Genomic DNA, 16,139 nt, shown 5'->3' with positions numbered 1-16,139 from the left:
AGAAGGTTGCTTACCTGTAACTGTGGTTCTTCGAGTGGTCATCGGTGCATTCACAACCCACCCACTGTCCCTCTTCGGTGTTAATGTGAATATTGGTACCGATTGAGGACTAGCCTTCAGTATAGGGACTATAGTGGTCTCTAGGAAATGAGGGGAATGGGCAGGAACCCCTGCTTGACATGTGCAGTAGGACGGTGGGGAGGGGTTCCCGCCAGGGGTTCCTTTCGTTTTGGAAAGTTCCCGAATCGAAGCTCCGCGCAGGCGCAGAGCCTATATGTATGAATGCACAGATGACCACTCGAACCACAGTTACAGGTAAGCAACCTGTTCTTCTTTTGCATTTACTTTTCTTTATAAACCATTCATATCTTAAGTCTTCCTGTGTGGCATGTTTTCATTGGTTTAACAAGTTAAAAGGGGTATTCACCATTTTCCTGCTTATGTTATAAAATCTATTTTTGACAGGCCTAGTAACTTCAAGAGTAACAGAGTTGGGGGAAAATCCTCAATCTCTTTGCAATCAGATTCACTGAGTAAGGGACCCCTTGGAGATAATTTAGACTGACCTCAACCACATAACACTATTCACCCTTCTGAAGAGGTCTGGACCACAGACTCCTAAAGACAAGCGAAGTAGCAGCCCAAAATAGCAGTTCTCATGTGGCCATTTGCTTTAAGAGGCAGGTGCTCCTGTGGGCTACCAAATGGAGGGACAAACAGGCCATATAATTGCCTGGCTGGGTCTGCCAGAAATCCGGCCTCAACACTCCTGGAAGGTCCATGCTCTACAGCACCTGCTCTCAGATGAACTTGATGGAATTCCACCCTCCACTTCTGGATCTAATTTACTGGCCTCCCCTGGCTGGGCCTTGCAGGTAAGTATGTTTTTCAAGAATTGAGCCAGCTAGCAGCTCTTCTGAGTAGACATAAGATGCTCAGCACACTTACTTGGGACTAAGGCCCACTGAAGACAATGAACTTTTAAAGTTGGAATAAACAGCCCATTATAGCCTATGGAAACCAAATGATCACCTGCCCCCATCTCACAAATCTGGATTGCTTTCACTTGTACTAGATAAACTGATTTGGATTAATGGGTTTATATCTTCTGAAAAAGCTTTGTCCAAAACTAATCTGCAAAACATTTTGTTGTGATGTACTGAACAAACAAGACATTTGATACATATCTTGTGAAGTAGTTTATTGCCCTCTCCATCACTTTTCTCTCCAGTGAGCTCATGTCTGAAGCATGAAAGTAAAAACTTTTAACAAAAGTACACCTGACATCAGACCTACACATGCCTTTTGTTAAAGGCTTTCTATGTAATCATCATTAAAGTGCATTTTCCTAAAGTTCTCTAAGCAACTCCAGATCATGAGTTCCTCCATCAGAACAAAACTACATTTTTTTCCTTTGAGAGCAGGCATTAATTATGAATATTGTAAATAACAATTTTATAAAAAGGACAGCTGGAAAATACAAAATGCAGAGGATATTAGCAGAGATCTCTTTGGGAGGCAGAGTACTTCTTATTTGGTTCCAAGTTCCCATCACTGTACAAAGAGTGGCAGTGTATAAAAAAAGCACAGCAATCATCTCAATTATTGGGAGTTGACAAATAGGCTTGCTGGCATAAAAAGAAAAAAAGGCCAAATTATAACAAATTTCAGTATTTGCATTACATTTGTCTCAAAGCACTTCATTAATAATCTCCATCCACTAAGATGAGCTGAAATGTACCAGGACAGGCCATTTGTTCAGCTGCCAATTTGTCAAATGTGTTGTGCATGAAGCTTCTGCTTCTAATTAAAAGATGCTGAAGTACCACACCATACCAGATAGTTTTAAAATTGATGCAGAAGCTGGAATGATTTCCGGGGTTTTATCACACTTTGTTTGAGAAGATTACCATGATGAAAAATGATGAGCGAAATAAAGACTTTATAAAAAAAAGCATTTTTTTTTTTAGAGGCGCTCTAGTTTTTCGCTTAGGAATTCTTCGACACTGTCGGTGTTCCATTTGAGGATGCTCAGTTCTTCAGCAATGTTCCCGCTGTCGTCCAAGAGCTTCAGTACAGGGTCAGACCCACGTACATACTACACAGAAAAAGAAAATCATGGTTACTGTTTGCCTGAATTCAAAACACCCAACATATCAGGCATCCTTAATCTTCTTACTGCATACCGCAGTAGTTCAGTCATCAGTTCCAAGTTGAATTAATTGCTAGGCCTAGTATGAAAATATACCTATATACATCCTTTGCTTTAACTGAGTGTGGTCAAAGTTAGATTAGCTACTCTATGAAACTGAAGTCTAGGTTTGCTGGCAAAAAACACAACAACCAAGGGTGAAAATTCTGAGTTACTTGGAAGGTTGCCATTAAATAAAATCAGGGTTGCACCTTGAGTGTACCAGCCATATTAATGAAAACATGACAGATTTAATGGAAGTGTGCCACATCAGAGGACAATATTCTACTTCCATCCATTTTTTGCTTCCAATAGTTGAATTATAATACTACTAGCTGTACCCAGCGTAACATATGCCATTGTAGCATATCTTAAAGGTTATTAAGTAAATATCATTGCATTTCATTTCTTTATTCATTCATATATTTCATTGTAAATACAATTAACAATCTCGTTCTTCTCAGATACAACACTTCATGAGCTCAATGATCGAACTCTTGAGAGAGGAACAGAAGTAAAATTTCTTGAAATTTTGAAGCCGTGGGAAAAATTTTTTTTGGGGGGGGGGGAATGGAAAAAAAATGCAATTTTTAGCTCTCTTTACAGATCTAAAGTCACTTTGTTGCTTTAGGACAGCTTTCCCCAACCAGATGTTTTCCACTTCAACTTCTATCAGCATCATGCAGCTTGGCCAATGGTGAGGAACTCTGGGAGTTGTAATCTAAAACATGTGGAGGGCACCAGGTTGGGAAAGACTGTCCCCAGTATAGAGTGCATTTAGTTGGTACCCAAAAAATAAAAGGAAGAAGAGATGCCAGGGCTCTAGGGAAACACTTCTCCTCCAATCCGCTTTGATCTGGAATCCCTAAATCCCCAGATGGGCCGGGGGATTCTACGTGGTGCTGAGAGAAATGCAATTTGCACACGCTCAGAAGCACGCTCTCCCCGACTCTTCACTTCCAAGCTGAGTGCCCGGGGCGGGGGGGACACAAACGAAGAATGCCACATCCAGGGGAAGGGGTTAGAATCCAGATTTAATAATTTTTAAAGTGTGTGTGTGTGGGTGGGGGCGGAATTCAGCCCTCTGAGGTAGCCCTCCCCCTTCCCTCAACCTTCCCTCATACCATGTGGGCGATCTTTAAGCCTCCCCTCATGGAGCGCAGGAAAGCCTGGTTCACTGCCACCATGGTCGCTTCTGAGGCAACAGAGCGGAGCAGCAGGCGGTGCCGGAAGGGGCACCCGTTACTCGGTAGCGGCGGTGAGCCCAAAGAAGGCCTCTCATTTTCCCCTTGCAGGATGGCGGAGCATCCGTTGAGGCGAAAGCGGCCACCTTAGCTGGGCCTTAGTTGGCCTTGCCCACCCCCAGGCACCGGGTGAGGTTCAGGTGCTCGTCTTCCCTCCATTGAGAGTGAGGGTGGCCTTGGCTCCTCCCCTCCCTCTCTCCCTGCCCGGCCTACCTCAGGTTGTGAGGACAAACGTGGAGGAAGAGGGCCCACGTCTGCTGCCCTGAGCTCCATGGATGGATAGCCATACAATTAAATGAACCACTGGGGATAAGCATTGCGTTTTACAATTTTCCCCAATGGATTTGTTACATTCATGTGAACCACCCAGACAGCTTCAGCTATTGGGCGGTATAGAAATGCAATTATTTATTTATTACATTTTTATATCACCCAATAGCCGAAGCTCTCTGGGCGGTTTACAAAAATTAAAACCATGGGGGTGGAGCCGCGCTCGAGCTCTCCCCAGGCGGACCCGATGGTGCTGAGGGGAGGCTGAACTCACTCTGTACGGTTGCTTAGCAACGGGAAAAGAGCACGATGGCACATGATGTGGGGGGGTGGTTGGTGTTTTTTTGGCCTGCCTCAGCTCGGTTGCTGATTGGCCGCTGGGTCTTAGAGTCCCAACAGTCATCCCTCCCTCCCCCCACCACTCCCCACCTGTGTTTGAGTTACTGAGCTGTAACAGTGGGGGTGGGGCCACGGTTGCTTAGCAACGCTGGAATCTTCACGGAAACATACCTGCATACCCAAGCGTTTTATATATAGATACCATAGTCCAAATAGTTAATTCAAGACATCTATGAATCACTACCAGCAAAGCCATTATTTTAATAGATGAAATGCATTCAAAACTCAACACTGCTACCCTCCCTATAATAAGCTAAAACACTTATAGGTGGCCCAGGCTACTTTCCACTAATTCCCACCCCCTAATCTGCCAGATATATCATTTCCATGTTTATCCCATATAAAGATAACCAAACAAAACCAGTACACACCTTAATCTGCAGTCCCCTAAACAGTTTAGGCTTGTCACTCCTGACAAAAGCTAGAGTTCAGAGAAAAGAGAAAGTTAACGTAAACATACATAAACCTCCCAGAATGAACACTACTTTTCACACATTAAGGCAGAAGTGGTTTAATACTCAGGTTTAAAAGGCAAGTTGGGAGGCAAAAATGTGATAGATTTTAGAATACTATTCCACACATCTCGAAAGCCGGTTTTAGGGCTTATATCCTCCACTCTTGGTTGATAAGAACTCATGGCAATCCTTACTATGGGAAAAAGGAGACAGTTACATAGACAGTTTTTGCAAGGAGAGCAACAGTGTTTTCTATCACAGCCTTCTGCAACCTGCAGAAGGTATTGGACTACAACAGCCATCATCCTATTGAACAACTTAATTTTGTGGCAGCCTAGATGTGCTGTTTGACTTTGGCACACACCCTCCAGCTAAGCTAAACTGTAACGAGTGGCAAATTTTGTCAGAGGTTATGTACACTTTTTATCCCCTCCACCATACATTCCCCCCCCCAAAGATGTGTTACTTAGATGAAGAACCCACATATCAGACAACTAAATAAGAACAATCACTTAATTAATGAATTATTTTTCTATACCACCCAATAGCCAAAGCTCTCTGTGAGGTGAAACAAAGATTAAAATCCTAAAAACATGGTAAGATAACGTAATAGAAAACCATTAACATATGAACATACAAAATCAATTTTAAACAATCAGCAATAAAAAGTCCCAGGATCCATTAAAAAGCCTTCTCATGTGCTGTCAAATGTCTGGGAGTAGAACTCCTAATCCGACACCGAAAAGATAACAATGTCAGCTCCAGGTGCATCTCACTGGGAAGAGCATTCCACAATCGGGGGCCACCACCGAGAAGGTCCACATTGCCATCCTCCGAACCTCTCTCTCGAAGGAGGCACTTGGGGGAGGGTCTCAGATGATGATCTTAGTTTATGGGTAGATTCATACCAGGAGGCCACTGGATTATGATTAGGAATAATGGTTTTATATAAAAAAACGAGTGAGGAAGAAGACAGTAAAATTGGCTCCCACATTACCAAGTTTGTTTTAAATGGGTGTCTGCCTATCCCCTGTTCTAGGGAATCTCCACTATGTAGCACAATAGTGGCTGCCAGGCTTGGGACAGGAGTGGTAAAAGCAAACAGGCAACATGAGGAAAACTGGGCTGGCAGAGGTATGTTTCACTCAGTTGCTTGCTTGGGGATGACTGTTAAGTTATCCAGGTGAGTAACTAATTGCTTGGTTGACTGACGGGAGAAACGCTTGTAGTGTTTATAAGAGTTGTGCTGAGCATTTGCTCAACTGAAAGACACACGTTTGTAGACACATTTCTGACTAGCAGCTGCAATGGCATTAGACAGAACTACGCTCAGAACAAAAAGAAGCAGGAGGTTAGAAAGCAGCCGTACACCAGTTTTGCTATGTTTGATGTCAACTTAAACTGCAAGACATATTGTACTACTGGCAGCTTTATAAATCTAGTGGAAATGAATTGAGACATCTTCTGGATTAAAAAGCCCCCGGTAGGCAACCTGCTACAATTTCATTTTCTGTCAAGACACTCAATATGTGAAGTTATTTGAGGATGAGTGAGCTTCAAAAGATCTTAACTTAAATGATGCAAGATGAAAACACCATATCCACTACAGTGAAGTAAAGTGTTATTTGCTAGGCCTGGAGAGAATGAGAGAGGGCACATACGTGCCAAAAATGAGCAAGGTGCCCGTGACATAACAATTTAAAATGAAAAATATTACAGACATAATATTTCTACTGAGCTACTGTATAAATTAAAGCTCCAAGCAACTTGTCTATGGACTCGTATGGGAGGTTAGAGCAAGCTGCAGCTGCCGGTTCTTGGGCAAACCACAAACATGTCCCAACATATACAAAGGTGAAGAGATAGTCTCCATACACATGTAGTGATAAGGAAGGTTCAATGAAATGCAGAATGTGTTGAATTGCCCTCAAAAATGTACAAGCAGCCAGTGCAAGTGGGCCAGAATCAATGTTATATGCTCAGGAAAAAAAAAAGTCTGCAGGATCCCTTCAATTGTAGACACTCCGGGCACCCTCCACCCAAACTGCAGGATGAAGGAAAGGTGCGGGCACAAGAGTGTTCTGCATAGACAACTATAAAACAAATTTACAATCCCTGCATATCAGTATAAACTCCTGAAGTAGGTTTCTTCTGGAGTCATTGTTGTCATTTGAGGCCTTCTACCAATTTCAGCTGGAGGCTCAGCTATGCCCCTACCTGGACAGAGATCAAATGGCTTCAGACACTTATGCTCTGGTAACCTCCAGGTTAGATTACTACAATGTATTTTGCCTTTGGGGTTGCTTTTGAAGACAGTTGGAAACTGCGGCTTCTGCAAAATACAACAGGCTCATTGAGAGTGGGTACCACAAGGTCTGAGCATATAAGATGGATTCTGGCCCACTTGCACTGGCTGCCTGTATATTTCTCAGCACAATTCAGGATGCTGGTGTTGTCCTATAGATCTAGGATGTGGGAAAACTACCAGTGATCGTGTGTACAAACAGACTAGAAATAAAAGAAAGAATAGTTTACAGCAACATTTGTATTCACCCATGTTCCCTACTGCTTTTATTATCAGGTTCTAATTTATTCCAAAGTGGAACTAACCTTGTGGTCAGTGCGTGTGTTGCAAATTAACTGGCAAGACGCCTACTTTTCTCAATACCACTGATTGAAAACAATATAGGTTAGAGCACCAGTAGCATCTATGTAATTAATGCCATTACATGCTTGTGACAGAAACTATGGTTTTAAACCTCAGTCAGTTTTTTTTTAATACATGAAATAAAGCTGCACTCAAGATAGGTGCATTAAACGTGTCTCAACAGGGCAGAGCAAAATGAACTGAGCAATGTTTACGTCCTCTTAAGTAAGAAGGCAAATCCTTTCATGACCCTACAAAGCTTTGTCAAACACTAAACAACCACCATGAATGTTTGGTTGTGCTAAGACAAAACCTTTAAAACTGAGCGAGCTTTCTGCAGGGGAAGAGCTACTGCCTCACATTTCACCTTTATGTCAGTGAAATAGGAAGAAAAGGAAGAAAAGATTTGAGATTTGCCCAGTGGGCCCTGATGATAGAAAAAGAATGACAACTTGCTTACAAATCAGACAAAACGCAGACATTGTTATGTCAGGGGACATTTTATCAAGCAATATTCTTGAACAAAAAAACCATGAACCACACCCTAATTATTAAGGAACAAAGGTGGCAAATTTTCTTCAAAACATTTCTGTACAAATAGCTGTAAGAGCAGATTTAAAAAACATGGCATTACATCTTTCATTAGGAAATCTTACAAAATTGGACATTTGATGCCCAGTGAGGAAGGAAACAAACATATTTCCTAAAGTATCACATGCTAGTTCCAAAGATTTAATATGGAACTGCCTCAAAAGCCCCATGAGGGCTGATTTTAACAACATTATAGTAAAATTTAATAAATTAAGTTCACTCCTAGATTTTTTTATTAGAGCTAATGTCATTTACTTCTCAGGAACTCAATTTTGTGTAGGGAAAATACAAATCATTTTTTAAAAAGTTAAAGACAGTATGAAACAAAATTATGAAAACAATCTATAAAGCAATTAAAACAACATTTATTTGATTTGTAGGTTGGATCCAAAATTTGCTTATTACAGGTAGGAAAAAAGGCCCCCCCAAAAGACAAATAAGAAGGGATTCTACTAAGTGGAATTTTAACACTACTTATCTGAATTAAGCTTTATTAATACTTATCTGTTTTCACACTAATTCACATAATCTGGCTGCCAGACATTAAACCATATATCTTTCATTTAGTTCTCATAAATCAGCATCTCTAAATTGGTCCATGTGTTATTGAACTGCTATCCCCCCACCTTCCTCAACACTGGAGTGCAGTGCTATCTAGCTGTATATTTCAGTACTCTCTATTATAAAAATTACACTCAAGATCAGCCACAGAACGAACACACAATAATTGATGTGATGGTAACACATACACAATCCAGTAAACAAATGTTGCAATTTCATCATACTGGGCAAGGAAAACATATATTATAGTGGGACCTATCATACAAGAATCGACTGAGAAGTGAATGCTGGCAGTGAGAGCTTTGACAATAACAGGTTACACAGTGCAATATAACCTAAAAATACTTCATCTTCTGAAGCAGCAACATGACCTTCATTTAGCCTCACATTCTGTAACAGCCATTCAAGTGACACATAGGAAACAAATAAAGCCCAAAGCAGTAGTTTTCAGTAGGAGACTGCTGGGGTCTAGTTTGGATCTAGGAGATGCTGAACAGCACAACTGTAACAAAATCTGTATGTTAAGCAAGAAACACTTCTTAAGATGTAGCTTGGCAATGTTTATAATATAAGCGTTCTCTTCCTCCTCCTCCCTCCATTACCCACAAGCACCATCTCTCCACTATTTTCTTCTCATCCCCTTGTTTCTACCTCCAAACTCAATCTGGCCCTCCCTCTCTCATCATAGGGTTGCTAAGGCAGCCATTGGCAGAATGGTTTAATATGTGGGGCTCTTTTAAAATTGCCTGGGAACTCTTGACGACAGAGGCAGGGAGGAGTGGCTGCAAGGTGGAAAGCCATCAAAACATATGCAACTCCCCTCCTCCTCCCCTAAAAAGAAAAAAAGAAAGGCCACTGAAGAGTACACACAGTTGAGGGGGCAACACATACCATGGAACTAAGAGCTCTCCCCGACCACAAATGAAGACTTTCTTTCAAAGTAGAACTATGGTCATGTGGATATTTTGAAGCACAGACATATCACAGAAGTTCATGACCACGGGAAAATTCCAGTACCCCTGGAATTTCCCCCTCAATCCTTCATCTGTTCTGTTTTAACCCACAAACTGGTGAGTAAGATCCTGGCCCCGCTCCCATCCTGTTAGGAAAAAAGACGTCTGCCAGTCACAAAAATTGTACAGTAACTGACTTTATTCAGTGAGTGGCTTTATTCAATTCAAAAGGTTTTGAAAAGTTCTCATGTCTAGGAAGCAAAGACCTCCAAGAAGGAGAGCCAGATGTGGACTGAACAGGAAATATTATTTGAATAATAGCGAATCCAACCTTTTATAGTCAGATGACTTGTCTATTATAAAATGTATTAGTTGAGAATCAGAAAGACTATGCAATGGGAAAGCAAGCTTAGAATTCACTGTGGGGCTCTGAAAACTTGTGTGTGTGTTTTAAAAAAATCACCCGCTCAGTGCTCATTTCACCAGAGGAAAAAAGTCCCTCTAACCCCCACCCCCAAAGTTTAAAAATATCTCAAAGCTAAGCTAACCTGTGTTCTAGGAGATGACAATATTGCATAGTTTCTGAGAAAAAATCTGCAAAAGATGAACTGATGTGAATGTTACACTGATTATCACGAAGGTCTATGAAATTTTAAAAGAAATTTAGGGTATCTTGTTTGCAGTAATTCTGAACTTCCAGGCTTTGAAGGATGAGGCAGATATTCCAGTTCTCCAAAACACCCACCCACCCCCAACCCTTTGTCTGTCAATGCATGCTTTCCATTTCCTCTTTCTATTAGTAGGAGTTGATGTTTTATATTATTGTAGAGTAGCTGGATCTATGCATACCGACAGTAGCATAGGATTTGGCTTCAGAATCTATACAAGCAAATTTAGGGATCAAGAGGTTATTTTTATGCAATCAATTCTGAATCAATAATTCTTATTTACTGAAAAACACAAACCCTTCCAATACAATTGCACTTACCCTGAACCTGAGGGAACCTCCCTAATTTTCATCCACAAACTTCAAGAATTGCCCCCGAATAGAGCTGCAGAGAAAAAAAATCATTGAGAGAAGACAATATTTAGCAGCGTATATTAACAATCTATGGGTTGGGTCCAGAGTTAGTTATGACTAACTCAAGATCCATTAATTTCAATGGGTCTATTCCAAGTATAACTAAGTTTGGATCCAATCCTATGGTATTTTGATTAGTGTTTTTTTTTTAAAAGACACCAACACCAAGACAACTTATCTATAAATAAGAATTTTGGAGTATGTCGTATCAGGAACCCTATTAAGTCTAACATTTAACAGCTGGATGTTCAATTGTGAGAATCTAAGAGCACAATTCTATTAAGAGAGTCAGCAGCCTCTGAGTTCAGAGGCTGCTAAGTATCCAAGGCAGGGTGATTGGAGTGCGGAGGCAATCTTCGCCTCTGCTGTCCAACCACCTTGCATTTTTGCTAGATGGGCGATTTCGCTTGTCTAGTAGCAACGTTTTCGAGGGGAAGCTAAGGAGGCTGTCAAACGGTCAATGCCTCAGTTTCCTCCCCTCCCCGGGAATGCTATCTCTGTGCTTCATTTCCGAGTAACTAAAGAGCTCTGATGGGGAGGGGAGTGCGTTTTCTGGGCTCCAAGGTCAGAGCCCTGTTTCTGACCTTGAAGCTCAGAAACTGGACAATTCTGTGTCCCCCCACACAGGATTGATCCATAATTAAACTCATCTACCAAGCAGCATTACTTGATGCAATCCCTATGATATCTTCAAGAGAAACAAGTAGTAGAGCTTAGTTGATTTAGGAATACCATGAGAATAAAAATAACTGCAGGTCTTCTGACCTAGTCAGATTTTGATGTATCAATGTCCAAAACAACAGTTACTTTTAAATAAATTAGTTTATCCAAGCTTTATTATAGGTTAACTTGGAAGTTCCAATTATATTATGTAATTTGTGGGTTAAGACCTAACCAAATACCACCAAATACGTTAAAAACAGGTTTCAAATCTAATCTGAATTTTGTCTTTTATTTTACCTTCACTTTCTATTTTTAAGTGAATCAATTCAATTTTTAAGTGAATCAGTGTGAAAAACAAGACTAGTTGACTGGGATGAAGAAGTATTATTTATTACATTTATATACTGCCCCACAGCTGAAGCTCTCTGGGCATTGTGTGTGATTACAACAGTCCTTTCCAGATTAAGTAGAATGAAAGGCAGAAGAATAATAGTGTTTTAACTTTAGCTAATAATCTGGCACACAAATGGTTTGACCACATCTATATTTTATTGTCATTTTTTAAAAAATGGAAATGAAGTTTCAAATGTGGAAATAGGCGAGTGGGTGGTATACAGCCAAAGTTGAGTATTTTTAGAGCCCATTATTTTAATGAAAGAGTTAACCACTTGCTTAAGAATCTCCCATTGATTTTTTGTAGAAGTACAAACAAACTCATTAGCTACATCAAGGCAACAATTAGATCACCTACCCATTGTCCAAAGTAAGGAAAAATTTATCTTTGGGAATAGCAATTGTAAAAGAAAGGAGCATTATGTGCTGATCCAGAAGCATGAAACATATGTAGGAACAGAAACCTGCAATCAACATTTTGCCCTGGTTGACGACTTAAATGAAGACAGAACTGCCGTAGCTGATCCAGTTCTATATTACAAATACTTATTCTTCCCATGTCTAAAAATACTAAGTAATGGTGGCATTTTAATAAGAGGTATGAGGCACATTGAATGTGATTTTCTCTCAAACCCCTATATCAAGTCAGAACCATCTTAAGCACCATTTTTTGGTGGAAAAGGAGGATATGAATCAAGTAATTAAATAATCATATCGATATGGGGATTCTATCTGCAGCCCTCATATCCATTACCTACACTCTGAATCCCCATATCAGAATCCCTTGTTCAGATGGTTGTATTGCAAAAGTTCTCACATCTTCTTGTGAAGAGTTGTAGCATTCCACCCTTAAAGAGTGCAGGCTGTGAGCCAGAAATTCTGCACATCAAACCTGTCTCAGCACAGTACAGTGTTGTATGATGAATGCCCCATTAATTAGTCTGTTTCTGTTTTCTACTAGGAGAGGGGCATTTTAATTACTGGTTACTTCCCTCCCCTTTTTTTATTGTGAAGAAATCTTAATGGGGGAAGAGAATTATAGGACCGAGGGGACAGGAGCAGGCAGAAGTAACATCGGGGCCTGCTCCTGCTGGACTCTTCCCCCCCCCCCCCCCCACAGGGCAAACTGCCATCTTGGCCCTGTGGGGAAGAAGAAGGACCGAGGGGACAGGAGCAGGCAGAAGTAACATCGGGGCCTGCTCCTGCTGGACTCTTCCCCCCCACCACAGGGCAAACTGCCATCTTGGCCGTGTGGGGAAGAAGAAGGACCGAGGGGACAGGAGCAGGCAGAAGTAACATCGGGGCCTGCTCCTGCTGGACTCACTCTCTCTCTCTCTCTCTCTCTCTCTCTTCCTCTCTCCTCCCTCCCTCCCTCGACTCCTTTTCCTTGTGTGTCATGTCTTTATTAGATTGTAAGCCTGAGGGCAGGGACTGTCTTTTTTGCTAAGTGTAAGCCGCTCTGAGAGCCTTTTTTGGCTGAGGAGCGGGGTATAAGTATGATAAAAAAATAAAAAAATAAAAAATTAGTTCCTGAGGCTGGTTCCAAATTAACTTATTACAGCCAACAGGAGTCTAGTGTTAGGTCTGCACTGACCAGACAGAAAGAAGGTGGAAACACATGCAAAGCATATATTGGGGTGGATGCCTAGAGGAGACCCATCAAGAACAATGGGACTAAAATTAATCCAGACTAAATTAAATCTCATTGATTTCAGTGAGTCTACTGTAAGCATGTCTAAATCTAGATCCAACCAATTGTAAAAAAAATAAATAACACTGGGTGTTACTTTGCAAGTCAGAGTTCGAAGTTAAGGTTGATGAGGACATGAGAAGAACCAAAGTACTGGAGTGCTGCAGATTGCTTGTGTTTAAGAAATAAACTCTGGGAAGCATCAAATGTATGTAGGTGAGCATGACCCTCAACACCAAGAGAAAAGAAATATATAAGGCAAGTTCTTATAAAACTATCTCCAGGTTTTTCCTTAAGCTATTTCAGCTTTAAAAGCCTAGTAAGAATTAGTAAACCGAATTTAATTCCCCTCTGTAGGTGGTTAGTCAATGTCACACGTAAAAGTTCTATATGTTTATTTCCACTTTTGCATACTCTGACATTCCTAAGCACTCTATTGTGTGCAAGCAACAATTAACCTTTTGGGGTTAAATTGTACCACATGGATTTACAAGCAGACTGTCAAATTTGTATCTGGCCTCAGAGAGGATGAATGGCAACAAATTTGCTTCTGATATTTTTCCTCTACAAATGTTCATATTTGATAAATAATATTGGATCGAGGCGGGGAACAACACCAAATACAAAACACTATATTATTCAATTCCAACATTTGATAGTTATTTTTCAGTATTGGTGAATTTAAATGCAATGGTATATCATACTAACAGATTGAAATGTTATATTCGATGCTTGCCAGAAAGGCATACAGGGTGAGAGGGCTATAGGTCTAAATCCCTTGAATGCAAAGTTACACATTCAATTAGGTCAAATTCTTGTTTAAAATTCCACATGCAAAATTTGAGTAGCATGGAAAACGCTGGCAAATTTCAAGTATTTACAAATGTTCTTTTCAGTTCTGTGGCCATGAAAAACAAAAACTGAAAAACATACTTATTTTGACTTTAAGCCCTACATGGTTTGGGTCCAGGCTACCTGTGGGATCGCCTTCTCCCGTACAATCTGCCCCGCCTACACAGGTCCTCTGGGAGGAATCTACTTCAGTCTGCTAAAATTAGGCTGACAAGTATTACCCAGAGGTCCTTCTCTTCTGCTGCTCGCAGACTGTGGAATGGCCTACAGTCTATCAACATTTAAGAAAGCTATTAAGACTGATCTGTTCCGGCAGGCCTATCCAGTGTAATTTTAGGATGTTTTTAAAATGGTTTTAGGATGTTTTAACAATGCATATTATGTTTTAATTCAGTTTTATATATTTTATACTTATTGTTGTTCCCTGCCTTGATCCAAACGGAGAGGCAGATAAGAAACTAATAATAATAATAATAATTCAACTGGATGAATGTCTGCAAAAATGAAAAGAAAAAAGAACCCCTCATGTGAATTAACCCACAAAATAAACATACGAGGAAATAAAGGATTTTTACATCCATACATCATTATATAAAAACAATGAAAAGAACATCCAGAAGGCAGCAATTCATAGCAGATATATAGAAAATTACATCTTATCAAGAGATTTGGTAAATAGCATAGTTTTGACCAGACATCTAAGAAGTATCAATTAAGATATCTTGTATTCTCCAAGTGGGAGGCAATAAATAAAATTATTTCTATTAACGAGTGCTTAGAAGTGATTACTTTATAAAGACAGATATTTTGTATTTGCATATGTATTACTGCAAACCATCGAAGGGATAAAACATCCAATATTAAACACTGTAGGGTTCAATCCTACACATATTTAGACAGAAAAAGTCATGCAACTCCCAGCATGCCCCAGTCAGCCATGCTGCCTAGGGCATGCAAGGAGTTGTATGACTTTTTTGCTGCCTATAGGATTGCAACTTTAAGTGTTCACTGATTTCAAAGGGAGAGTTAAGGAGCTGCTTAACAGCGTAATCCTATGTATATTGAGAAGTAAGCTCATTGAGATCAATGGACTTTCTTTCAAGTAAGCAGGTATAGATTTGTAGCCTAATTATTCCACTGATTTTAGTGAGTGTTGGAAGTGCTCAGTTCTGGCTGAATCATGCCTCATCTCACTATCTGCTTACTAAGTGGTCCAATCATTAGTCTATACCAGAAATTGATTGTAGCCCTGAATGCTCTCATTAGAAAAAGGAAGCATATAAAAATCTTTAAGTATACTGTCCTCTTGCATTTTTCATCATAACTTAGTTCTCCAAGCTATTTTTTAATATTTATTTCAATATTTCATTACATTTTCCCCACTGAAATCCTGACAAATTGCTGAGTAATATATAAAACAAAAGGCAAGCCATTAGCAAGGGAGCCACTTTTCCTGTTCTTGGTTGAAAAGGCAAGCAGAATATTAAATCAGGACCAGGTAGACCCAGGTTCAAATCCCCATTTTGCCATGAAGCTGATTGGGTGACCTCGGCCCTTTCAGTCTAATTGACCCCACAGGATTGTTGTGAAGATAAAATTGTGAAGGGGTGGAAGAAGAACTATGTACACTTCCTGAGCTCCTTGGAGGAAGAACAGGGATAAAAAAATACAACAGAAAAGGAATCTAGGAGGGGGCAGGAGAGGGAAAATGCTCTCACCCTTCCTTGCTCTGGAATAAGTTCTTTTTTCATAGAATCATAGAATAGTAGAGTTGGAAGGGGCCTATAAGGCCATTGAGTCCAACCCCCCACTCAATGCAGGAATCTATCTTAAAGCATACCTCACAGATGTTTGTCCAGCTGCCTCTTGAAGGCCTCTAGTGTGGGAGAACCCACGACCTCCATAGGTAACTGGTTCCATTGTCGTACTGCTCTAACAGTCAGGAAGTTTTTCCTGATGTCCAGACAGAATCTAGCTTCCTGTAACTTGAGCCCGTTATTCCGTGTCCTGCACTCTGGGATGATAGAGAAGAGATCCTGGCCCTCCTCTGTGTGACAACCTTTCAAGTATTTGAAGAGTGCTATCATGTCTCCCCCCAATCTTCTCTAATTCAGGCTAAACATGCCCAGTTCTTTCAGTCTCTCTTCAT

At 40.5% G+C, this 16,139-nt stretch overlaps 1 protein-coding gene across 1 annotated transcript in view; it reads right to left on the bottom strand.

Annotated features, from left to right (window-relative positions):
- Nucleotides 1–1,175: 1,175 nt before the first annotated feature.
- SELENOF (selenoprotein F) overlaps nt 1,176–16,139 on the bottom strand; it is a 33,677-nt gene continuing 18,713 nt past the window's right edge. The window contains exons 3-5 of the mRNA XM_063136645.1: nt 10,300–10,363; nt 4,476–4,525; nt 1,176–2,098 (exon numbers count right to left, since the gene is read on the bottom strand). Coding sequence (XP_062992715.1) covers nt 1,967–2,098; nt 4,476–4,525; nt 10,300–10,363 — 246 coding nt within the window. The 3' untranslated portion in view covers nt 1,176–1,966. The remainder of the gene's footprint in view (nt 2,099–4,475; nt 4,526–10,299; nt 10,364–16,139) is intronic.

This window comes from Elgaria multicarinata, chromosome 1 (genome assembly GCF_023053635.1).
Source record: "Elgaria multicarinata webbii isolate HBS135686 ecotype San Diego chromosome 1, rElgMul1.1.pri, whole genome shotgun sequence".
In the NCBI taxonomy this organism is placed as follows: domain Eukaryota; kingdom Metazoa; phylum Chordata; class Lepidosauria; order Squamata; family Anguidae; genus Elgaria; species Elgaria multicarinata.
Note: the sequence above shows the minus strand (reverse complement) of the source record. Positions and strands in the feature narration are given on the sequence as shown.